The following is a 26753-nucleotide window of genomic DNA, read 5'->3' as shown; positions in this document are numbered from 1 at the left end:
CTGTCTTGGTTTGGTTTCAGATTATCGATTGACGGAAACTAGCAGCATTCCCACAATTCCCTACAACCAGTCGAGTGAGCACGGGACAAGTGGATCCTACAACAGCTCTGATCGAGGCAGCAACACTTCTGGTCAGTAACCGTGTCAGTAACCGTGTCAGTAACCATGTCAGTAACCCCTGTCAGTAACCCCTGTCAGTAACCCATGTCAGTAACCCCTGTCAGTAACCGTGTCAGTAACCCCTGTCAGTAACCCCTGTCAGTAACCGTGTCAGTAACCCCTGTCAGTAACCCCTGTCAGTAACCGTGTCAGTAACCCCTGTCAGTAACCCCTGTCAGTAACCCCTGTCAGTAACCCCTGTCAGTAACTGTGTCAGTAACCCCTGTCAGTAACCCCTGTCAGTAACCCATGTCAGTAACCCCTGTCAGTAACCGTGTCAGTAACCCCTGTCAGTAACCCATGTCAGTAACCCCTGTCAGTAACCGTGTCAGTAACCCCTGTCAGTAACTGTCAGTAACCCCTGTCAGTAACCCCTGTCAGTAACCCCTGTCAGTAACCCATGTCAGTAACCCCTGTCAGTAACCGTGTCAGTAACCCCTGTCAGTAACCCCTGTCAGTAACCCCTGTCAGTAACCGTGTCAGTAACCCCTGTCAGTAACCCCTGTCAGTAACTGTGTCAGTAACCCCTGTCAGTAACCCCTGTCAGTAACCGTGTCAGTAACCCCTGTCAGTAACCCCTGTCGGCAACCGTGTCAGTAACCCCTGTCAGTAACTGTGTCAGTAACTGTGTCAGTAACCTCTGTCAGTAACTGTGTCAGTAACCGTGTCAGTAACCCCTGTCAGTAACCGTGTCAGTAACCCCTGTCAGTAACCCCTGTCAGTAACCCCTGTCAGTGTCAGTAACTGTGTCAGTAACTGTCAGTAACCCCTGTCAGTAACCCCTGTCAGTAACCGTGTCAGTAACCCCTGTCAGTAACCCCTGTCAGTAACCCCTGTCAGTAACCGTGTCAGTAACCCCTGTCAGTAACCCCTGTCAGTAACCCCTGTCAGTAACCCCTGTCAGTGTCAGTAACTGTGTCAGTAACTGTCAGTAACCCCTGTCAGTAACCCCTGTCAGTAACCGTGTCAGTAACCCCTGTCAGTAACTGTGTTAGTAACCGTGTCGGTTGGCATTTGTGACTAAGCAAGGTGTTCCAGAGTTGGCCAGAATCAGCATGCTACGAAGTTGAAGAAAAGACTTGGATTTATATTGTGTCTTTCGATAGGACGAGACGTTAAACCGAGGCCCTGTCTGCTCTCTCAAGCGGACGTACAAGATCCTATGACCACAATGGATGCCTCAAAATGCTTTACAGCCAATGAAGTACTTTTTGAAGTGTAGTCCCTGTTGTAATGTCGGAAATGTGGCAGTTAATTTGCACGCAGCAAGCTCCCACAAACAGCAATGTGATAATTTTTGTGTTATGTTGATTGAGGGATAAATATTGGCCCCAGGACACCAGGAATAACTCCCCTGGTTCTTCTTCGAAATAGTGGTCACAGGATCGTTTACGTCCACTTGAGAGAGCAGATGGGTCCTCGGTTTAACGTCTCATCCTATGTTAGTCAAGGGTTGGAATGTGGAACTCGCTCCCACAGGGAGGGGTTGAGGGGAATAGCATTGATGCATTTAAGGGGAAGCCGGATAAACACCTGAGGGAGAAAGGAATAGAAGGATATGGTGATGGGGTGAGATGAAGAGGGGTGGGAGGGGGCTCGTGTGGAGCATAAACACCGGTTCGGAGTGGTTCCGTTTTTCTGTGCTGTACATTCTATGTAATTTTATGTAACTTTCTCAAACAGACCGCTAGCTGCAATCTATTGAAGTAGTTTGCCTCTCTCGCCCCGAGGTGTGATCTTTTGTTCGGGACGGTCCACAGGGACCAGATCCTCTTCAGTGTCTCACCCAAGTCCTCATTCGTTGAGGAGGCTGGTGTGGAGCCACATGGCTTGTTCCTGTGCTGTGTGGTTCTATGCCGATCTGACCTTGTGTCTTTGCAGTGCAGGCTCCGTGAGTTTCACAGAAACAGGCCATTGGGCCCCACCGTTCCGTGCCGGTGTTTATGCTCCACACCAGCCCCCTCCCACCCCTCTTCATCTCACCCCATCACCACATCCTTCTATTCCTTTCTCCCTCATGTGTTTATCCGGCTTCCCCTTAAATGTATCTCTGCGATTCACCTCGACAACTCCCTGTGGCAGCGAGTTCCACATTCTCTCCACCTTCTCAGCCGTGGCTCAGTGAGCACACTCTCTGTTTCTTGAGGCAGAAGGTTGTGGGTTTGAGCCCCACGTCAGAGACTTGGAGCACAATAAAATCTAAGCTGACATTCCAGTTCAGTACTGAGGGAGTTACTGAGTCAGGTGAGACGTTAAACTGTCAGGTGGATGTAAAAGATCCCACGGCCACTATTTCGAAGAAGAGCAGGGGAGTTACCCCCGGTGTCCTGGGGCCAATATTTATCCCTCAACCAACATCACTAAAAACAGACTATCTGGTCATTTATCTCGTTGCTGTTTGTGGGAGCTTGCTGTTTGCAAATTGGCTGCCGTGTTTCCTACATTACAATAGTCACTACACTTCAAAAAGTACTTCATTGGCTGTGAAACGCTTTGGGACATCCTGAGGTTGAGAAAGACACTTTAGAAATGCAAGTCTTTATTTTCTCTGGGTAAAGAAGTTTCTCACGAATTCCCCATTGGATTTATCAGTGACTATTTTATATTGATGGCCCCTAGTTCTGGTCTCCCCCACAAGTGGAAACATCTTCTCTAGGTCTCCGCTATCAAACCCTTCATAATCTTAAAAACCCCCGATCTCCCCTCAGCCTTCTCAGTGCTAGACCGAGACCAACCTTGTTGTGAATCCAATTCCCCTTTTTCTCTGTCTGTCATTGCTTTGGAGTGAGTTCATTTATTGATGGAGTATAGCTGCGGTGTGCATCTACAGAAGCTTTAGTCTTGAAGAATGTTGAATATTTTTGGCCAAATATTCCCGCTGAAGATCGCAATCTTTCTCCTGTTCTTTGTCCAGGGAGTCAGGGTCACAAGAAGAGCGCTCGCACTCCAAAGATGCCCAAGCAGGGTGGCATGAATTGGGCGGATCTCCTGCCCCCACCTCCGGTACACCCTCCACCCACGGCAACCAATCCTGATGAATACAGTCTGACCACAGAGGAAAGGTAAGCAGCTCTCGTCTGTCTCTGTTTACCACCTGATTCGGCTCCCCATGGACCTGCCAGCTTGGTACTGCTGGAGGAACAGGTGACATGGGCACCCACCGCTCCTAAGTACCACTTGTCAAGGCCACGTTGGTGTTAACGCCAATCGCCCGCGAGCAGCACTGGCTGTTAAACCACATTGGTTCAGTCACAACGTTATGGCTTCAAGCCCCACTCCAGGGACTTGAACACAACATCCAGGCTGATAAGCCCAGTGCAGTACTGAGGGAATGCTGGGAGGGGCAGTACTGAGGGAGTGCTGCATGGTCGGAGTGGCCGTACTGAGGGAGCGCTGCGCTGTCAGAGGGGCAGTGCTGAGGGAGTGCTGCACTGTCGGAGGGGCCGTACTGAGGGAGCGCTGCACTGTCGGAGGGGCAGTACTGAGGGAGTGCTGCACTGTCGGAGGGGCAGTACTGAGGGAGTGCTGCACTGTCGGAGGGGTAGTACTGAGACTGAAGGAGCCCAGCACTGTCGGAGGGGCAGTACTGCGGGAGCGCTGCACTGTCGGAGAGGCAGTACTGAGGGAGCGCTGCACTGTCGGAGGGGCAGTACTGAGGGAGTGCTGCGCTGTCAGAGGGGCACTGCTGAGGGAGTGCTGCACTGTCGGAGGGGCAGTACTGAGGGAGCGCTGCACTGTCGGAGGGGCAGTACTGAGGGAGTGCTGCACTGTCGGAGGGGCAGTACTGAGGGAGTGCTGCACTGTCGGAGGGGTAGTACTGAGACTGAAGGAGCCCAGCACTGTCGGAGGGGCAGTACTGCGGGAGCGCTGCACTGTCGGAGAGGCAGTACTGAGGGAGCGCTGCACTGTCGGAGGGGCAGTACTGAGGTAATGCTGCACTGTCGGAGGGGCAGTGCTGAGGGAGTGCCGCACTGTTGGAGGGACAATACTGAGGGAGTGCTGCACTGTTGGAGGGACAGTACTGAGGGAATGCTGCACTGTCGGAGGGGCAGTACTGAGGGAGTGCTGCACTGTCAGAGTTGCCACCTTTCAGATGAGACGTTAAACCAAGGCCTCGTCTGCTCTCTCGCATAGATGTAAAAGATCCCACGGCACTACTTCGAAGAAGAGCAGGGGAATTATCCCCGGTGTCCTGGGGCCAATATTTATCTCAACCAACATCACGAAAACAGATAATCTGCTCATTAATCAAATTGCTGTTTGTGGGAGCTTGCTGTGCGCAAATTGGCTGCCACGTTTCTTACATTACAACAGTGACTGCACACCAAAAAGTACTTCATTGGCTGTCAAGTGCTTTGGGTAAGGCGCTGTATAAATGCAAGTCTTTCTTTTCCATTTGCACAGTTATGATCGAGACGGGCTGTGCCCAGTCCCTCCTGTCAGGATGTACCTGCAACAGGATGAGCTGGAGGAGGAGGAGGAGGAAGAGGAGGAGGAGGAGGAGGAGGAGGAGGATGAACGAGGTCCCACGCCACCGATCCGAGGGGCAGCCTCGTCCCCGGCAGCCGTGTCCTACAGCCACCAGTCCACAGCCACACTGACACCCTCGCCACAGGAGGAGCTGGTGCCTATGCTCCAGGACAGTGCAGACAACCTGGTCCTCATGCAGGCTGGGAGTGACCGCAGGTAACGGCAGTGGGGCGACACCGAGAGAGGCTGCAGACACCGCTCTCGGCACACCCACCTTCCCTTTCATTTCGCTTCGGGGTGTGCCGGCCCCTTTATTGGGCAGCGGGGCAGATTCCAAACCGCGCACGGTTTTTTTGCACCTTGAAGCCGACAAGCAGCCAGCGCGGGACCTCGAGACCACTGCACATACACGAACGTACACGTACACGTACACACACGCGCACAGACACACATCTACAATCACGCGCGCACACGCGGAAGGCACAGGCAAATACACGCACGCACATACACGAACGCGCACACATACATACACGCGCACATACACAAATGTACACACGCGCGCACACACAAACGTATACAGGTACGCACACACGCACATACATTAGTGCACACACATGCACACACGCGCACATACACGAATGTACAATCATACACACACGCGCACACACATGAAGGTACACGCACACACACACGCACAGACAGAACGTACACGCATGCACAAATGCTCACGTACATGAACGTACACACATACACACACTTGCACAGACACGACCGTACACACACGCACACATACGCATTCACATCTGCACAAACACACCGACACTGAAAGATACATACATACACACACAGACTTAAACGGACACACACAGAGAAACAGAGAGATACTTGCACACACTGACATACACGTACATGTATTGCCCCACTCAGAGGCACGGACGGGCACACACACACACATACGAACATACGTGTCTCTGATTGCCACACATGGTTGCAGATACATTACCTAGTGCGGCGTGCACAATTGCGCTATAAATGTTGATGATTGTCACAGTGGCCCCTTCGTGTGCCTCCCGGCCCGAGCCCCACCACCGCTGCCCCCACCCGAAAGCTCAGTTGGTAAATGCGCTGCCTGGTGACCCTCGCTGACCCAAATGTCCCGGCTTCAATCACCGGTCTCTGCTGAGTTGGCTCGTCTCAGCCCAGTTAACTGGGGAGAGGCTAAATGTGGCCACAAACACTCCAGGGCTAGGGAGAGAACAATCGATCCAAGATTCCTATTCCAGACCAATAACTGGAGTTCCCTGCTGGAGATGTCAGCTGAGAACGGGCCGCCCTCCATGGCTGAATAGCCTTACGACGTTCAATCCCTCGGGCATGAAGGATGAGAGCTTGGGTGAGGCACTGGGGGGAGACCTGGTCCCTGTAGACCACCCCGAGCAAAAGGCCACACCTTGAGAAGAGAATATTATAGATGCTAAATACATCAACAGAGTGGAATTCGCGGGCTGTTTGAGAAAGTTACACAAATGATATATAGAGTGTACGGCACAGAAACAGGCCATTGGGCCCCACCGCTCCATGCCGGTGTTTATGCTCCACACCAGCCTCCTCCCACCCCTCTTCATCTCACCCCATCACCATATCCTTCGATTCCTTTCTTCCTCATGTGTTTATCCGGCTTCCCCTTAAATACATCGATACTATTCACCTCAACCACTCCCTGTGGGAGCGAGTTCCACATTCTCACCACTCTCTGGGTAAAGAAGTTTCTCCTGAATTCCCTGGTGGATTTATGAGTGACTAACTTATATTTGTGGCCCGTAGTTTTAGACTCCCCACAAGTGGAAACATCATCTCTACATCTACCCTATCGAACCCCTTTCATAATTTTAAACACCTCCATCAGGCCACCCCTCAGCCTTCCCTTTTCGAGAGAAAAGAGCCCCGGCCTGTTCATCCTTTCCCGATAGTTATAGCCTCTCAGTCCTGGTGTCGTCCTTGTGAATCTTTCTTTGAACCTTCTTCAGTTGCTTCTCTGTCCTGTAGATGTTGTGTTTCCCACACTTCTGTGGCTCACTGGGTAGGCACGAGTGCCTCTGACTCAGAAGGTTGCAGGTTTCAAACCCAACCCCAGAGACTTGAACACAAAAATCTCAGCTGACTCTCCAGTGCAGTACTGAGGGAGCGCTGCGCTGTCGGAGGTGTCGTTTTTCGAATGAGACATTAAAACGAGGCCCTGTCTGCTCTCTCAAGGTGGATGTAAATGATCTCATGGCGCTGTTTTGAAGAACAGAAGAGTTATCCCCGGTTTCATGGCCAATTTATCCCTTAATCACCAAAACGAAAAAAAAAAAACAGATTATACGGTCATTATCACATTGCTGTGTGTGGGAGCTTGCTGTGCGCAAATTACCTGCCGCATTTCCCACATTACAACAGTGACTACACTTCAAAAGTACTTCATTGACTGTAAAGCGCTTTGGGACGTCCTGAGATTGCGAAAGGCGCTATATAAATGCAAATCTTTCTTTTACTAATGTCCTTTATCTATTCTCAGGCGCCACCCAGTCAGTCCTCCCCCTCCGCCAAGGCCCCTGTCCCCGAGCCACACGTACGGCTACATCTCCGGGCCGCTGGTCTCCGACATGGACACGGACGCCCCCGAGGAGGAGGAGGAGGAGGAGGAGGAGGAGGTGGCGAAGATGCACACCCGCCGCCTCCTCCTGCACGGGTTGGAGCAGACCCCCGCCTCCAGCGTGGGCGACCTGGAGAGTTCCGTCACCGGCTCCATGATCAACGGCTGGGGCTCGGCCTCCGAGGAGGACGCCAATACATCCAGCGGCCGCTCCAGCGCAGTCAGCTCCTCCGACGGCTCCTTCTTCACCGACGCCGACTTCGCGCATGCCGTCGCGGCGGCTGCAGAGTACGCGGGGCTCAAGGTGGCCCGACACCACATGCAGGACACGGCAGGTGGGTACCGCACGGGGTCAGATACAGAGTAAAGCTCCCTCTACACTGTCCCATCAAACACTCCCAGAGCGGGTACAGCATGGGGTTAGATACAGAGTAAAGCTCCCTCTACACTGTCCCATCAAACACTCCCAGGGCGGGTACAGCATGGGGTTAGATACAGAGTAAAGCTCCCTCTACACTGTCCCATCAAACACTCCCAGGGCGGGTACAGCATGGGGTTAGATACAGAGTAAAGCTCCCTCTACACTGTCCCATCACACACTCCCAGGGCGGGTACAGCATGGGGTTAGATACAGAGTAAAGCTCCCTCTACACTGTCCCATCAAACACTCCCAGGGCGGGTACAGCATGGGGTTAGATACAGAGTAAAGCTCCCTCTACACTGTCCCATCAAACACTCCCAGGGCGGGTACAGCACGGGGTTAGTTACAGAGTAAAGCTCCCTCTACGCTGTCCCATCAAACATTCCCAGGGCAGGTACAGGGGGTTAGATACAGAGTAAAGCTCCCTCTACACTGTCCCATCAAACACTCCCAGGGCAGGTACAGCACGGGGTTAGTTTCAGAGTAAAGCTCCCTCTACGCTGTCCCATCAAACACTCCCAGGGCAGGTACAGCATGGGTTAGTTACAGAGTAAAGCTCCCTCTACGCTGTCCCATCAAACATTCCCAGGGCAGGTACAGGGGGTTAGATACAGAGTAAAGTTCCCTCTACACTGTCCCATCAAACACTCCCAGGGCAGGTACAGCACGGGTTGGATACAGAGTAAAGCTCCCTCTACACTGTCCCATCAAACACTCCCAGGGCAGGTACAGCACGGGGTTAGTTACAGAGTAAAGCTCCCTCTACACTGTCCCATCAAACACTCCCAGGGCAGGTACAGCACGGGGTTAGTTACAGAGTAAAGCTCCCTCTACACTGTCCCATCAAACACTCCCAGAGCGGGTACAGCATGGGGTTAGATACAGAGTAAAGCTCCCTCTACACTGTCCCATCAAACACTCCCAGGGCGGGTACAGCATGGGGTTAGATACAGAGTAAAGCTCCCTCTACACTGTCCCATCAAACACTCCCAGGGCGGGTACAGCATGGGGTTAGATACAGAGTAAAGCTCCCTCTACACTGTCCCATCACACACTCCCAGGGCGGGTACAGCATGGGGTTAGATACAGAGTAAAGCTCCCTCTACACTGTCCCATCAAACACTCCCAGGGCGGGTACAGCATGGGGTTAGATACAGAGTAAAGCTCCCTCTACACTGTCCCATCAAACACTCCCAGGGCGGGTACAGCACGGGGTTAGTTACAGAGTAAAGCTCCCTCTACGCTGTCCCATCAAACATTCCCAGGGCAGGTACAGGGGGTTAGATACAGAGTAAAGCTCCCTCTACACTGTCCCATCAAACACTCCCAGGGCAGGTACAGCACGGGGTTAGTGACAGAGTAAAGCTCCCTCTACGCTGTCCCATCAAACACTCCCAGGGCAGGTACAGCATGGGTTAGTTACAGAGTAAAGCTCCCTCTACGCTGTCCCATCAAACATTCCCAGGGCAGGTACAGGGGGTTAGATACAGAGTAAAGTTCCCTCTACACTGTCCCATCAAACACTCCCAGGGCAGGTACAGCACGGGTTGGATACAGAGTAAAGCTCCCTCTACACTGTCCCATCAAACACTCCCAGGGCAGGTACAGCACGGGGTTAGTTACAGAGTAAAGCTCCCTCTACACTGTCCCATCAAACACTCCCAGGGCAGGTACAGCACGGGGTTAGTTACAGAGTAAAGCTCCCTCTACACTGTCCCATCAAACACTCCCAGGGCAGGGACAGCACGGGTTAGATACAGAGTAAAGCTCCCTCTGCACTGTGAATGTTTACCATGGGGTGCCGATCAAGCGGGTTGCTTTGTCCTGGATGTTGTGGAGTGATTGGAATCCACATTCGACTGGAGGTAGATGTTTAATGAATGTGTTTCTCCTCTTGTGCCCCCCCCCTCCCCCCCCCCCCCGGCCCAGGTTTAATTTAACCTCATTAATTTCATGATTGGTGCTAAATATGCAAGCTTTGAATGAGACAATCTGACTTTCAACCTGGTTGAACTTGATTAGCTGTGAACTGTCTGCATCTAATTACTGACCTGAGATGACCTCTCTCTGCCGCTCATCGGGTTACAATGCTTATTAGAGAGTTGGTGGGGAATCAATGAGAGGCGACACCAAAATTAATATCCAGAACATTTCAAATTCCATTAAAAATTAATATACCGATAAAGAGATTTCCTGTAATCAGTTCCAGAATATAAAATATTATTGTACTGATAAATTCACATTGAAGATTTAGGTTAATCCTTTGTTCTGTGCTTCATTAATAAATATTCTACCACACGTGTTTAGCTCAGTGTTGAATGCTGTGTCAGTTGCTCTGGGGATGTGAGCGTTGCTGGCAAGGTCGGCATTTATTGTACAGCCCTTGTTGCCCTGATACGACTGAGTGGCAGAGGGCAGTGAAGAGCCAACCATGTTGGTGTGGGACTGGAGTCGCCTATCGGCCCAGACTGGGTAAGGACGGCAGGTTTCCTTCCCCATGGTGGGTTTGTACGACAAGCCGACAACTTCATGCTCACTTTTACTGATTTATTTTTTAGGCTGTATTCATATTCTGAAACTGCCGTGGTGAGATTGGTAATCGCGTTCACTGGATTATTGTTCCAGCAACATGACCACAACACTTCTGTACCCTGTATATATTCAATATGGTCAGGGAAACATTTATCATAGGCAGTCCCTTGGAATCGAGCAAGACTTGCTTCCACTCTAACAATGAGTCCTTAGGTGACTGAACAGTCCGATACGTGAACCACAGTCCCTGTCACAGGTGGGACAGATAGTCATTGAAGGAAAGGGTGGGTGGGACTGGTTTGCCGCACGCTCCTTCCGCTGCCTGCCCTTGATTTCTGCATGCTTTCGGCGACGAGACTCGAGGAGCTCAGCACCCTCCCGGATGCATTTCCTCCACTTAGGGCGGTCTTTGGCCAGGGACTCCCAGGTGTCAGTGGGGATGTCGCACTTTGTCAGGGAGGCTTTGAGGGTGCCCTTGAAACGTTTCCGCTGCCCACCTTTGGCTCGTTTGCCGTGGACGAGTTCCGAGTAGAGCGCTTGCTTTGGGAGTCTCGTGTCTGGCATGCGAACTATGTGGCCTGCCTGACCACATGCGAGCTACATGACCATGACACTTTTGTACTTTGTATATGTTCAATGTATAAGGTGAGGCAGACGCTGTCAGTGAGCGGCACCCTCGCCTCTGAGTCAGAAGGTCGTGCATTCAAGTCCCGTTCCAGAGACTTGAGAACTTAACCCAGGCTGACACTCCCAGTGCAGTGCTGTGGGAGCACTGCACTGTCGGAGGTGCCATCCATCGGATGAGACGTTGAACCGAGGCCCCAGTCTGCTCTCTCAGGTGGCGTGATTCGAAGAAGAGCGGTTTTCCCCTGTGTCCTGGGCCAATATTTATCCCTCAACCACCATCACTGAAATAGATTATCTGGTCATTATCACATTGCTGATTGTGGGAGCTTGCTGTGCGCACATTGGCTGCCGCGTTTCCTACATTACAACAGTGACTACATTCCAAAAGTACTTAATTGGCTGCACACTGCCTGGGGGCATCCTGAGGTTGTGAAAGGCGCTATAGAAATGCAAGTTCCGTCTTCCTATGAGCAAAGCTTCTGTCCTTTGATCATACCGTTCCCTGAAATTTAAGGCACCTTCAGAGTTAAATGTAAAACTGAATTTTATTAACCGTGGGGGTGGAGGTGAGGATAAAAATTGGGACCATACCTTCTGACCAAGCACTGTTCACTCGATGGACATTGTGAAAGGTAGGTGGGGCTCTTTGGCCTGGGAGAAGGTACACCTAAGATCGAAACTGTGAGGAAGGCCATGGGAAATCACCTCAGCTGCTCTTCCCCAGTAAGTGGCTCAAGAAACGTACGTGTGTGAGACTGGAGTTATGATCTGCCTCTCGGGACTCAACACACGGGCTAAGCTTGGGTATTGAAAGCTGGTAGAGTATAGGAGGAAGGGAAGACTGAGGGAGTGGAGTAGTTCCACAGTTGTTAGTCCTGGATTTCAACACAGTGGGAACACAGTGAAGGAGGTTGAGAGCAGAGGATGGGAAATTTGGAGATTTGGAGGAAAAAGAGACCATTAAGAGGAGCACTGAAGGATGATGAAATGGGAAAGAAAGACTTGCATTTATATAGCGCCTTTCACGACCACCGGACGTCTCAAAGTGCTTCACAGCTAATGAAGTGTAGTCACTGTTGTAATGTAGGAAACGTGGCAGCCAATTTGCGCACAGCAAGCTCCCACGAACAGCAACGTGATAATGACCGGATAATCTGTTTTAGTGATGTTGGTTGAGGGATAAATATTGGCCCCAGGACACTGGGGAGAACTCCCCTGCTCCTCAAAATAGTGGCCATGGAATCTTTTACGTCCACCTGAGAGAGCAGTCGGGGCCTCGGTTTAACGTCTCATCTGAAAGACAGCACCTCCGACAGTGCGGTGCTCCCTCAGCACTGCACTGGGAGTGTCAGCCTAGATTTATGTGCTCAAGTCCCTGGAGTGGGACTTGAACCCACAGCCTTTCTGACTCAGAGGCGAGGGAGCTACCCATTGAGCCACGGAGGTCACTGAGCCGTGAAGGACACTGACCCACGGCAGACACAGTAGAGAGACAAGAAACTACTGGAGTGACGGAGGTTTGCTTGCTCGGTCAGTGGACTGAACGGTTACTTTCTGCACATTGTAACATTGATTCTTTTTCTTTCCCCGGATTACCGCAGGCCGTCGACACTTCCCCGCATCGCATTGTCCTCGGCCCACGAGCCCTTTCTCCACCGACAGTAACGCAAGCGCCGCAGTGATGCAGAAAGCCCGCCCATTGAAGAAACAGAAACACCAGGCGGGTCACGTGCGGCGAGAGATCTTCACTGACGGTATGTGTGACGCTGAGTCAAACCTGTGTCCCTCTTACACCTCGATAGCAGAGCCGCCTCGCGCTAAAGTAAGACCCCACCCCAGCGCTGACATTGAACACATCACTCATTCAGCCAGACATGGCTCAGCCTAGAGTCCAAATGGATCAAACCCTCCCTCAGTCCCTGGCTCAGTAGGCCTGCACACTGACCCTCTTCACCATGATCACCGAAATATTAGTTCATTCAATGTTCAACCACACAAACACGATAACAGCAGAGGTATTTACTCTTGGATTGGGATTGGATGTTTAAACCTAAAGTTTAGATCAGGAATTCTATACAATGAGAGTGACTGCAAAGGCATTGTTGAGATTCTATACAGTGGGAGTGAATGAGAAGGGGTTGGATCCATTGGGATTGTGTACAATGGGAGTGAATGGGAAGGGATTGGGTCCATTGGGATTCTGTACAATGGGAGTGAATGGGAAGGGGTTTGGCCCATTGGGATTGTGTACAATGGGAGTGAATGGGAAGCAATTTGGGTCCATTAGGATTGTGTACAATGGGAGTGAATGGGAAGGGATTGGGTCCATTGGGATTCTGTACAATGGGAGTGAATGGGAAGGGTTTGGCCCATTGGGATTGTGTACAATGGGAGTGAATGGGAAGGGGTTGGGTCCATTGGGATTGTGTACAATGGGAGTGAATGGGAAGGGGTTGGGTCCATTGGGATTGTGTACAATGGGAGTGAATGGGAAGGGGTTGGGTCCATTGGGATTGTGTACAATGGGAGTGAATGGGAAGGGGTTTGGTCCATTGGGATTGTGTACAATGGGAGTGAATGGGAAGGGGTTTGGTCCAATGGGATTCTATACATTTGTTAAAATTCAACCTAATGTTATTAGCAGAGGGAGGGGGTGAGGCCAATTCTAATTAGCAAATGAAAAAGCAGAGAAGTTACATCAAACTAGACGACACGGAGTACTGTGTAAGTGCAGTGTTCTGCTCTCCATATTATAAAAAAAGGATGTAGAGGCACTGGAGAAGATGCAAAAGAGATTTACCAGAATGATACCAGAACTGAGAGGATATAACTGTCAATGAAGGCTGAATAGGCCGGGGCTCTTTTCTCGAGAAAAGAGAATGCTGAGGGGTGACCTGATGGAGGTCTTTAACATTATGAAGGGGTTGGATAGGGTAGATGTAGAGAAGATGTTTCCACTTGTGGGGGAGACCAGAACTAGGGGCCACCAATATAAGATAGTCACTGATAAATCCCATAGGGAATTCAGGAGAAACTTCTTTACCCAGAGAGTAAAAAAGGAGGGAGAGAGAAAACGGGTAATTATAGGCCGGTTAGCCTGACATCAGTAGTGGGGAAAATGTTGGAATCGATTATTAAAAATGAAATAACAGCGCATTTGGAAAGCAGTGACAGGATCGATCCAAGTCAACATGGATTTATGAAAGGGAAATCATACTTGACAAATATTCTGGAATTTTTTGAGGATGTAACTAGTAGAGTGGACAAGGGAGAACCAGTGGATGTGGTGTATTTGGACTTTTAAAAGGTTTTTGACAAGGTCCCACACAAGAGATTGGTGTGCAAAATGAAAGCACATGGTACTGGGGGTAATGTACTGATGTGGATAGAGAACTGGTTGGCAGACAGGAAGCAGAGATTCGGGATAAATGGATCCTTTTCAGAATGCCAGGCAGTGACTAGTGGGATGCCGCAGGGCTCAGTGCTGGGACCCCAGCTATTTACAATATACATGAATGATTTAGATGACGGAATTGAGTGTAATATCTCCAAGTTTGCAGATGACACTAAAATGGGTGGTGGTGTGAGCTGTGAGGAGGACGTTAAGAGGCTGCAGTGTGACTTGGACAGGTTAGGCGAGTGGGCAAATGCATGGCTGATGCAGTATAATGTGGATAAATGTGAGGTTATCCACTTTGGGGGCAAAAACACGAAGGCAGAATATTATCTGAATGTCGGCAGATTAGGAAAAGGGAAGGTGCAATGAGACCTGGGTGTCATGGTTCATCAGTCATTGAAAGTTGGCATGCAGGTACAGCAGGCGGGGAAGAAGGCAAATGATATGTTGGCTTTCATAGCGAGGGATTTTGAGTATAGGAGCAGGGAGGTCTTACTGCAATTGTACAGGGCCTTGGTGAGGCCTCACCTGGAATATTGTGTTCAGTTTTGGTCTCCTAATCTGAGGAAGGACGTTTTTGCTATTGAGGGAGTGCAGCGAAGGTTCACCAGACTGATTCCCGGGATGGCTGGACTGACATATGAGGAGAGACTGGATCGACTGGGCCTTTATTCACTGGAGTTTAGAAGGATGAGAAGGGATCTCATAGAAACATATAAAATTCTGACGGGACGGGACAGGTTAGATGCAGTAAGAATGTTCCCGATGTTGGGGAAGTCCAGAACCAGGGGACACAGTCTAAGGATAAGGGGTAAGCTATTTAGGACTGAGATGCGGAGAAACTTCTTCACTCAGAGAGTTGTTGACCTGTGGAATTCCCTGCCACAGAGAGTTGTTGATGCCAGTTCATTGGATATATTCAAGAAGGAGTTAGATATGGCCCTTACGGCTAAAGGGATCAAGGGGTATGGAGAGAAAGCAGGAAAGGGGTACTGAGGTGAATGATCAGCCATGATCTTATTGAATGGTGGTGCAGGCTCGAAGGGCCGAATGGCCTACTCCTGCACCTATTTTCTATGTTTCGATGTCTCAGCACTTTGACTGTCCTGTGCGAGCGTCAGGTACGTGACTGAGGCTGCTGTCCCTCTCTCCAGCACAAGCAGGAATATTTCAATAACCTTCTGGAGTCAGATCTAACCGTGATATCCCCACTGGTGCTCTGACTACTGGGGGAATGCCAACAGGGTCCAGGTGCACCGCAGCATTGGCCGGGACCCGATACCGTACAATATCAGATCGTGTCGAGGAGAAAAAGCAACACTTCAAATTAAGGGGCATTGATAAGAGTCCCGGGTAAATTACTTCTGTTTGCCAAGCAACAAGGGAGCTATTCAATTCACTTTTTTTCCCCCTCTGTCAACTGGTAAGCGATACAGGAGAGAAATGGCATAAATGGAGCTTTAATCCTGGATAAGCATCTCTAATATCAATATTAGGTATGGCGATACCAGCTGCTGCCCGCTATCTTTCTCACTCTGACTCCTTTAATGTCTCTCATTCTCCCTTTCTCTGCCTCACTCTCTGCACCTGTCTCTCTCTGTCTGCCTGCCTGTGTCACTTGTTCAGCATCTCTCTCTGTCTGACTGACTCGCTCTGTTTTTCTGTGTCGATGACTCTGTCTCTCTTTCTGCATCACTTTCCGTGTCCGTGTGTGACTCTCTATCCGATTATCTCTGTTCCTCTGACTCTCTTTCTGTGCCCCTCATCCTCTTCTCATCCTCAGCCTCTTTCTCTTTGCATTGTCTCTCTTTCGTCGAATCGTAGAATGGTCACAGCACAGAAGGAGGCCATTCGGCCCGTCGCGCCCGTGCCGGCTCTCTTCAGCCAGTCCCACTCCCCCGCCCTTTCCCCGTATCCCTGCAAGTGTTTTTCCTTCAGGTACTTATCCAACTCCCTTTTGAAAGCTGCGATTGAGTCTGCCTCCACCACCCTCTCAGGCAGCGCATTCCAGATCCTAACCACTCGCTTCCCCTGTATCTCTCTGCAACTCTTTTTCTCCACGTCTCTATCACTCTATCATTCTGTGTCTTACTGTCTCTGTCTTTGCATATGTGTTTCTCTGTCTCTCTACTCTTCCTCTCCCTTGTCTGTCTCGTTTCTGTCTCTCTGTATCTGTCTCGATCTCTGTGCATATGTTCCTGTCTCTCTGTGTCATTTTATATCTCTCTCTCACTCTCTCTCTCTCTTGTTCTCTCTCTCTCTCTCTTTCTCTCTCTCCCTCTCTCTCCCTCCCTCTCTCTTTCTCTCTCTGTCTCTCTCTTTCTCTCTCTCTGTCTCTCTCTCTCTCTCTGGCTCTCCTTTTCTTTCTATCTCTTTGTAATCATACCTCTGGCCCTTTGATTTTCCCTGTCACTGTCTCTTCCTCTCCCTCTCTCTCTCTCTTGCTATGCCTCCTTCTCTCCCTCTTTCTCCATCTCTCTCTCTCCCTTTTTGTGTCTCTCCCTCTCTCTCTCCTTAGCTGTGTCTCTCCGTCTCTCTCCCTTGCCGTGTCTCTGTCTCTCCCTCTCTCTCTCCCTTGCTGTGATTGTGTCTCTCCCTCTCTATGTCTCTTTTGCTGTGTCTCTCTATCTCTATCTCTTCCTCTCTCTCTCCCTTGCTGTGTCTCTCCGTCTCTCTCTCCCTTGCTGTGTCTCTATCTTTCTCTCTCTCTCTCTCTCCCTTGCTGTATCTCTATCTTTCCCTCTCTCTCTCTCTCTTGCTGTGTCTCTGTCTCTCCCTCTCTCTCTCTCCTTTGCTGTGTCTCTGTCTCTCCCTCTCTCTCTCTCCTTTGCTGTGTCTCTGTCTTTCCCTCTCTCTCTCTCCCTTATTGTGTCTCTCCCTCTCTCTCCCTAGCTGTGTCTCTCCGTCTCTCTCTCCCTTGCTATGTCTCTGTCTCTCGCTCTCTCTGTCTCCCTTGCTGTTTCTCTCTCACTCTCCCCGTCTCTATCCCTCGATCACTTGGCAAATTGCTGACACTTTAATGAGATCCGCAATCGGCTGATTATCAGTGGGGAGGGAATACATTCGACCCTTCTCAGCCCGGAACCTGACGAGATGGTTAAATCTCGAGTGAAGCTACAGTTCAATTCTTGTTAAGATGCTGAGTCCCTGGCGGGCTCAGTAAATGGATTCTGCAGGTTTGATACAACATAAAGCGATGACAGTTCAGGCATTTTAATTGTAGGCTTTTACTAGATATTAGTGTAATATTAGCATTATTCTTCAAAACACTCCAGGGTAGGAGACTGCAATCATAGTTGAGATGGAACGGTATTATTATATTATAAGGGGCAACCTGAAATTAAATTACATAAATATTATATAATCTACATTCTAATCTACCTTATAATCTAAATTTTCTTAATTCAAAGCATTAATTCAAATTTTTTAGCACTAAATTCCCACTTTGTTGTGGTAGTTACATTGTTTAATCCAAATTGTTGGATGCTTTACAGTTTATCTCACGCAACAAAAAGGCTCTGAATTATGAAGGCATGCTTGCATATTGAGGTTGAATGTCCACGGATTTGATTGTCTCTCAGTATTTTGTAGTTTTGGTCCCTTACAAACTCCAAAGTGTCAGCCGTGGCTCAGTGGGCAGCACTTTCCATCTCTGAGTCAGAAGGCCGTGGGTTCAAGTCCCACTCCAGAGACTTGAGCACAGCAATCCAGGCTGACACTGCAGTGCAGTGCTGAGGGAGTGCCGCATTGTTGCAGGTGCCATGTTTCGGATGAGACGTTAAACCGAGGCCCCGTCTGCTCTCTCAGGTGGACGTAAAACATCCCAGGGCCACTATTTCGGAGAAGAGCAAGGGGTGTACTTCTCGGTGTCCTGGGCCAATATTTATCCCTCAACCCACGGCAAAAACAGATTTGCTGGTCATTAGCACATTAATGTTTGTGGGAGCTTGCTGTGTGCAAATTGACTGCCGCGTTTCTTACATTACAACAGTGACTACACTTCAAAAGTACTTCATTGCCTGTGAAGCACTTTCGGATGTACTGAGTTTGTGAAAGGTTCTATAGAAATGCAATTCATCGAAACCCTCGATTAGATTCCAGACTGTAACTCACTCCCGGGAATCTGTTATTCTATATATAAACACCCTTGAATCCTTCGTTTAGATCCCAGCCTGTAACTCACTCCCGGGTATCTGTTATTCTATATATAACCGCCCCGAATCCCTCGATTAGATTCCAGCCTGTAACTCACTCCCGGGTATCTGTTATTCTATATATAACCGCCCCGAACCCCTCGATTAGATTCCAGCCTGTAACTCACTCCCGGGAATCTGTTATTCTATATATAAACACCCCTGAACCCTTCGATTAGATTCCAGCCTGTAACTCACTCCCGGGCATCTGTTATTCTATGTATAAACCCCCCCCAAACCCCCGATTAGATTGCAGCCTGTAACTCACTCCCGGGTATCTGTTATTCTATGTATAAACCCCCCCCAAACCCCCGATTAGATTGCAGCCTGTAACTCACTCCCGGGTATTTGTTATTCTATATATAAACCTCCCAAACCTCTCGATTAGATTCCAGCCTGTAACTCACTCCCGGGTATCTGTTATTCTATATATAAACCTCCCGAACCCCTCGATTAGATTCCAGCCTGTAACTCACTCCCAGGCATCTGTTATTCTATATATAAACCCCCCGAACCCCTCGATTAGATTTCAGCCTGTCATCGTCATCATCATAGGCAGTCCCTTGAAATTGAGGAAGACTTGCTTCCACTCTAAAAGTGAGTTCTCAGGTGACTGAACAGGCTAATGCGGGAATTACAGTCTCTGTCACAGGTGGGACAGACAGTGGTTGAAGGAAAGGGAGGGTGGGATTGGTTTACCGCACACTCCTTCCGCTGACTGCGCTTGCTTTCTGCAAGCTCTCGGCGACGAGACTCGAGATGCTCAGCGCCCTCCCGGATGCTCTTCCTCCACTTAGGGCGGTCTTTGGCCAGGGACTCCCAGCTGCACTTTACCAAGCCTGTCACTCACTCCCGGGTATCTGTTATTCTACAGAATAAACCTTTCCCACCCGTACCTGAGGCAGGTTGCGATGGCGTTATCACCAATTTTCAGAGAGGACAAGAGCAAAATCGATGGGGTGGAGGCGGGGATCGGGGGGGCAAGTGGGCGGCCAGGTGTAAATAATGTAAATACGGTAAAAGCAAAGATGCTAGCGGCACCCAGGGAGGGTTGGAAGGAAGATCCAAGCAACTTTAATACGATTCATTCCCAGATTAAATCGCCACAGAAGTAGCCCTTGGGGTAGGATTGGGTTGAGAGATCAGCAATAATCAAATGGAAGATTGAAATAGGTCGGGGGTTTGTGTGCCTAAACTCCTGATATTCGGAAGTCAGTGCCAGGGGTGATTATGTAATGAAAAAGCTGACTTGTAGGCCGGGGAATGCAATGTGGTTGTGTCTGAGGTAAATTAGATTGAAAAAGAACAGGCTATTTAATTAGAGGTCACTTCACTAGGTCACCTCGAAATCCAGATGTTTTGAATTAAACAGGATGTGGCCATGAAGGCATAAAGCCTGCTTTGATGAATATTAAACGCTTCCAGTAGGGATCGCAGAATTATTCCTGAACACCTCCATTGTTTTCCTGTTCTTCAATCCGCTAACGCTGCCAGTGCTCCCAGCCTCTTGCCTCGCCCCCCCCCCCCCACCCCCACCCCCCCACACACACACACACACACGATGGTTCCCTGAGCAAACGCAACCTCCAATGTGGAACTGAGACAGAAAGAAAGACTTGCATTTCTATAGCGCTTATCACAACCCCAGGACGTCCCCAAGCACTTTACAGCCAATTCACTGATCTCCGACCAGCCAGATGTTCCTGGTCTCTGGCTCGTGATAATCGAGTGAACATTGGCTGTTCATTGATGATACATAGTGCACGCGGTCCATAAACTCAACCAACCCTGTACCTCCCACCCCACAACCCCCACCACCATGGACTTAAAAAGAAAGACTTGCATTTCTATAGCGCCTTTCGCGACCTCGGGGTGTCCCAAAGCGTTTACAGCCAATGAAGTACTTTTTGACGTGTAGTCACTGTCATAATGTGGGAAAGGCGGCAGTCGATGTGTGCACAGCAAGCTCCCACAAACAGCAATGTGATAATGACCAGATAATCTGTTTTTTAGTGATGTCGGTTGAGGAACAATTATTGCCCCAGGACAGGAACTCCCCTGCTCCCACAAACAGTAATGTGCCAATGACCAGTTAATCTGTTTTTGCTGTGTGTTGAGGGATAAATATTGGCCAAGGACACCGAGAAGTACACCCCCTGCTCTTCTTCGGAATAGTGGCCGTGGGATCTTTTACGTCCACCTGAGAGGGCAGGCGGGGCCTCGGTTTAATGTCTCATCCAAAAGGCAGCACCTCCGACAGTGCGGCGCTCCCTCAGCACTGCACTGGGAGTGTTGGCCTTGGATTTTGTGCTCAAGTCTCTGGTGTGGGGCTTCATAGAAACATAGAAAATAGGTGCAGGAGTAGGCCATTTGGCCCTTTGAGCCTGCACCACCATTCAATAAGATCATAGCTGATCATTCACCTCAGTACCCCTTTCCTGCTTTCTCTCCATACCCCTTCTTCAACCCACGACCTTCTGACATAAATCCAAAGAAGGCCATTGGTTCAATCCCCAGCCTGGGCTGAGTTGGTTGGTCTGAGCCGTGAGCAGTATGGGAGATGGAAGAGTGGGGGGTGGCTAAACTCAGCGCTCAGAATCCTGGATTAAGGAGGAGGCAAAAAAAAATACAAGTTCCAATGTTCCTGAGTGACCCCCTATGGGAATGTGTATTTGTCTGTGTGTGTTCCTCCAAAGGCCACAAAAATAATCTGGGCTACTGCCCCGGGACCTCCACCCTCTCCACTTGTGACACAAGACCCCGCCCCACCTGCCCCCCCCACCTTACCTTCCTAGCAGCCGCCTGGCCCGATCTCATAGAATCATAGGGGGAGAATTTCGGCTTGTTAGCGGGGGGGCGCTAACGAGACGATTCCCACGCTGCACGGCAAATTTGCCGGCCCCGTAGCGCCGGCGATGACAGTTAGCGCCTCGGCACCTTTCGCCAGGCAGATCATTACGTCAGGGAATGGGCAACGCTCGCTTGGCGCCCGATTTGCAAACTTCGGGAGCGCCACCCCCCCACCTTACCACCTTGCGCCAACAGCGCCAGGGAGCAGAGGTGTGAACATAAGAACATGAGGAATAGAAGCAGGAGTAGGCCACCTGCCTCCTCGAGCCTGCTCCGCCATTCAATAAGATCATGGCTGATCCGATCATGGACTCAGCTCCACTTCCCTGCCCACTCCCCATAACCCTTTATTCCCTTATAGCTCAAAAATCTGTCTATCTCCGCCTTAAATATATTCAATGATCCAGGCCCCCACAGCTCTCTGGGGCAGAGAATTCCACAGATTTACAACCCTCTGAGAGAAGAAATTTCTCCTCATCTCAGCATTAAATGGGCAGCCCCTAATTCTGAGACTATGTCACCTAGTTTTAGTTTCCCCCATGGGTGGAAATATCCTCTCCGCATCCACCTCGTCGAGCCCCCGCATTATCTTATATGTTTCGATAAGATCGCCTCTCATGCTTCTGAACTCCAATGTGTACAGGGTCAACCTACTCAACCTATCTTCATAAGTTAACCCCCTCATGCGGCTGGAGACTGGCGGGTCGCTACTTAAAGGGATATGTCCCAGCTGTGACGGAATGTCTGTTCCAAAGGTCAGTTATGAGTAGCAATGAGCGCGCAGGGTGTATCCACAGCCAAATAAAGGCAGCTTAATCCCCGGAATGTCGCGGGCCGTCAAAGGACTTTGCATTACATGCCACAGAATATCGCCATTTTGCACTGAATCATTGGGGGCGGGTGTGCAGACTGCAGTGACCTTCCCCTCTAATGGCTGGGAGGCCCCTTCGCCAGTGCTCACTCCCGATTACACAACACCTCATATTCATTACCGCCTGGAGCCTAACGCCACTCACCTCCGCAATTAGTGCCCGATTTTGCGCTCCCCTTGCATTGTTTGAGCGCTGAGACTGAATTTAGCGGGCAACGAGATTGATTAGCGCCCGGCGCTAAACTTCCAACATCTCAAACGTTAACGCCCAACCGAGGCGACAGCGAATTTCTAGCCTTAGAATGATACAGCACAGAGTGAGGCCATTTGGCCTGTCGTGCCTGTGCAGGCTCTTTGACAGAGGCGTCCAATTCATTCCACACCCCTGTCTTTTACCCATAATCCTGAAAATTAGTCCTCTTCAAATAAATGTCCAATTGCCTTTTGAAAGTTCCCATGGAATCTGATTCCACCGCCCTTTCAGGCAGTGTGTGACTTTTCCCCTCATTTCCCCTTTCGTTCTTTTGCCAATTTTCTCAACTCTATGACCTCTGGTCACCGACCCAGTTGTCCGTGGAAGCACTTTTTCCTTATTCACCCACGGCCACTCATGATTTTGAACATCTCGATCAAATCTCCCCTTTAACTGTCTCCGCTCCAAGGAGAACAATCCCAGCTTCTCCAGTCTCGCCACGTGACTGAGGGTGTCACAAACACGACGGGCGCAATGGCCTCCTCCTGTGCTGTAAAGGTCTGCGGTTCTGTGATAGCGAGAATGCCATTCAGCAACCAGCATTCTGGCTGTTCTTTCTCGTGCAGCTGCTAACAGCTGTGTTACAGAGACATGTCCACACCCTTGCTTTCAAATCTCTCCATGGCCTCACCCCTCCCTATCCCTGCAAGCCCTTTTTAACCCTCTGCAATCTCTGTGCTCCACCATTGGTAGCTGTGCCTTCAGCTGCCTGGGCCCTAAGCTCTGGAATTCCCTCCCTAAACCTCCCCGTCTTTCTTTCCTCCTTTAAGACGCTCCTTAAAACCTTCCTCTTTGACCAAGCTTTTGGTCACCTGACCTAATATTTCCTTATGTGGCTGGCTCGGTGTCAAATTTGCGAAACGCCTTGGGATATTTTATTACATTAAAGGCGCTATATAAATGCAAGTTGCTGTTGTTATCAGGGGCCTGAGAATGAGGTCGGTGCAATTTCTTTGCTTCATGGGTTCTTTGCTCAAGAATTCATAACAACACATTGCTATTAAAAACTAGTTGGTTTATTAGCAAAAGGTTTATCAACCACACTGCATCATCATCATAGGCAGTCCCTCGGAATCGAGGAAGACTTGCTTCCACTCCTGAAGTGAGTTCTTTGGTGGCTGAACAGTCCAATACGAGAGCCACAGACCCTGTCACAGGTGGGACAGACATTCGTCGAGCAAAGAGGTCGATGGGACTGGTTTGCCGCACCCTCCTTCCGCTGCCTGCGCCTGACCTCTTCACACTCTTGGCGTTGAGACTCGAAGAACTCAACGCCCTCCCGGATACACTTTTTCTACCTCGGGTGGTCTTTGGCCAGGGACTCCCAGGTGTCAGTGGTGATGTCGCACTTTGAGGGTGTCCTTGTAATGTTTCTGCTGCCCACCTTTGGATCGTTTGCCGTGAAGGAGCTCCACATAGAGCACTTGCTTTGGGAGTCTCGTGTCTGGCAGGTGAACTATGTGGCCTGCCCAGCGAAGCTGATCGCGTGTGGTTAGTGCTTCAGTGCTGGGGATGTTGGCCTGGACGAGGACACTGATGTTGGTGCGCCTGTCCTCCCAGGGGATATGCAGGATCTTGCGGAGACATCATTGGTGATATATCTCCAGCGACTTGAGGCATCTTCTGCACAGCGTCCATGCCTCTGATCCATACAGGAGGGCGGGTATTACTACAGCTCTCTAAACCATGAGCTTGGTGATAGTTTCGAGGCCTGGTCTTTGAATACTCTGTTCCGTGCACTGGAGGCGGTGTTGAATCTCCGCATCGATGTCTGCTTTTGTTGATGAGAGGTTTCCGAGGTATGGGAAATGGTCCACGTTGTCCAGGGCTGCGCCGTGAATCTTGATGACTGGGGGGCAGTGCTGTGCGGTGAGGACAGGTTGCTGGAGGACCTTTGTCTTACGGATGTTAAACGTAAGGCCCATGCTTTCATATGCCTCAGTGAATAAATCAACTATATCCTGGAGTTCAGCCTCAGAATGTGCACAGACACAGGCGTCATCTGCATACTGTAGCTCAACAACAGAGGATGGGGTGATCTTGGACCTGGCCTGGAGGCAGCGTAGGTTAAGCAGCTTCCCACTGGCTCTGTAGTTTAGTTCCACTCCAGCGGGGAGATTGTTGACTGTGAGGTGGAGCATGGCAGCGAGGAAGATTGAGAAGAGGTTTGGAGCGATGACGCAGTCCTGTTTGACCCCGATCCAGTCGTGGATTGGGTCTGTAATGGATCCGTTGGTAAGGATCACGGCCTGCATGTCATCATGGAGCAGGCGGAGGATGTTGACAAACTTTTGAGGGCATCCAAAACGGAGGAGGATGCTCCATAGACCCTCGCGGTTGACAGTATCAAAGGCCTTTGTAAGAGCGAAGAAGGGCTGGGGCTGCTCCGTGCATTTTTCCTGCAGCTGTCGAGCTGCAAAGATCATGTCTGTTGTGCCCCGTAGGGGACAAAATCAGCACTGTGATTCCAGGAGGAGCTCCTCGGCCACAGGGAGTAGATGGTTGAGGAGAACTCTAGCGACAACCTTCCCAGTGGCTGATAGCAGGGGGATTCTCCTGCATTTGCCACAGTCTGACTTGTTCCGTTTTTTAAAGATGATCACGATCACTGCATCTCTGAGATCTCCCGGCATGCTCTGCTGTCTCCAGATGAGAGAGATGAGGTCATGTATCCACGCCAACAGCGCCTCTCCGCCATGCTTTAGCACCTCAGCAGGGATTCCATCCGCACCCGTAGCCTTGTTATTCTTGAGCTGTTTTATGGCTTTGCCTACCTCGTGCAACATTGGGGTTTCACTGAGGTGGTGGAGGGTCGCATGCTGCGGGATAGAGTCTCGATTGAGGAGATCTTCAAAGTGCTCCTTCCAGCGGGCCCTGACAGCCTCGGTGTCCTTGATGAGTGTTTCCCCATTCTTGGCCAGGAGTGGGGTGGGGCCTTGGGAGTTTGGACCGTAGGTGGCCTTGACTGCAATGAAGAATCCTCTCATATCGTGGCTGTCGGCCAGTTGTTGTATCTCCTGTGCTTTCTCCATCCACCACCTGTTCTTTTGGTCCTGGGTTTTTTTGTTGGACCTCAGCCTTGAGCCGTCTGTAACGTTGCTCTGCTGCTCCTGAGTTGGGTTGTTGCTTGAGGCTCAGAAATGCTCTGCGCTTGCGATCTATTAGTTCCTGGATCTCCTGATCATTTTCATCAAACCAGTCTTGGTGTTTTCTGGTTGAGTGACCAAGTGTCTCTTCACAGGCACTGGTTATAGAGGCTTGGAGGGCAGATCAAGCGCTGTGGGCATTCAGCATCTCAGGGTCATCAAGACACGCCAGATTATCTGTGAGGCGCTGGCTGTATAGGGCTCTCTTAGCTGGGTCTTTAAGTGCCCCGGCATTGACTTTTTTGCGGCACTGCTTCTGCTGTCCCCTCTGCTTTGGGGCTATGTTAATGTCGATGATGGATCGGATTAGGCGGTGGTCCGTCCAGCAGTCGTCAGCTCCTGTCATGGCGCGGGTGATGCACACATCCTTGCGATCCCTGGCTTGGACGATGACATAGTCGAGCAGGTGCCAGTGTTTGGTGTGAGGATGTTGCCACGATGCCTTGTATTTGTCCCTCTGGCGGAACAGGGTGTTGGTGATGAGGAGTTCATGGTCTAGACATTTTGTCAGGAGTAGGGTACCACTCCCTACCCCCTCTCTGCCAATCACGCCTCCCCGGAGGGCTGTGTCTTTGCCGACCCTCGCATTAAAGTCACCTAGGAGGGTCAATTTGTCGCCCATGGGGACGCTGATCAGGGATGTCTCGAGGTTGGAATAAAAACCCTCTTTAGCCTCAGCCGTTGCATCGAGTGTTGGGGCGTACACACTGATGAATGTGGCGTACTGATTCTGGGATAGGGTAAGTTGAAGAGTCATGAGGCGTTCATTAACCCCGCAGGGGGAGTCTTTGAGGCGGTCGACCAGCTCATTTTTGCCAACGAAGCCGACTCCATGAAGGCGGCATTTTTCTCTGGTTTTCCTTTCTAGAAAAAGGTGTAACTCCACCTTGTTCCTTCAGCTAGCCTTCCCCTGCCCGCCGGGCCTCGCTTAGGGCAGCGATGTCAATGTCAAACTGTCTAAGTTCCCGGGCAACTATGGCGGTGTGGCGTTCCGGCCTGTTGCTGTTGGAATTGACCATGAGGGTCCTGATGTTCCAGGTCCCGAACTTCATATTAACCAAGTGGAAGATGTCTGCGTGAGTTCTTTTAACGTGGGGTGGCTGCTGCACACCAGCAACCACACGGGCTTAGCTGAGCAAGGTCTTGGTCCAGTGGCTAGGCACTGCTGTGTGAGCCTAATTGCCTACGGCAAGGTGTTG

The 26753-nt window shown here is 50.4% G+C and overlaps 1 protein-coding gene across 1 annotated transcript in view; it reads left to right on the top strand.

Annotated features, from left to right (window-relative positions):
* The window catches only part of robo1 (roundabout, axon guidance receptor, homolog 1 (Drosophila)), an 809035-nt gene that overhangs the window by 772240 nt on the left and 10042 nt on the right, over nt 1–26753 (top strand). The window contains exons 22-26 of the mRNA XM_070892873.1: nt 21–131; nt 3074–3221; nt 4564–4845; nt 7187–7599; nt 12446–12598. Of these exons, the coding sequence (XP_070748974.1) occupies nt 21–131; nt 3074–3221; nt 4564–4845; nt 7187–7599; nt 12446–12598 (1107 nt within the window). The remainder of the gene's footprint in view (nt 1–20; nt 132–3073; nt 3222–4563; nt 4846–7186; nt 7600–12445; nt 12599–26753) is intronic.

Source organism: Pristiophorus japonicus, chromosome 11 (assembly GCF_044704955.1).
Source record: "Pristiophorus japonicus isolate sPriJap1 chromosome 11, sPriJap1.hap1, whole genome shotgun sequence".
Taxonomy (NCBI): Eukaryota; Metazoa; Chordata; class Chondrichthyes; family Pristiophoridae; genus Pristiophorus; species Pristiophorus japonicus.
This window is presented reverse-complemented; position numbering and strand designations above follow the sequence as displayed.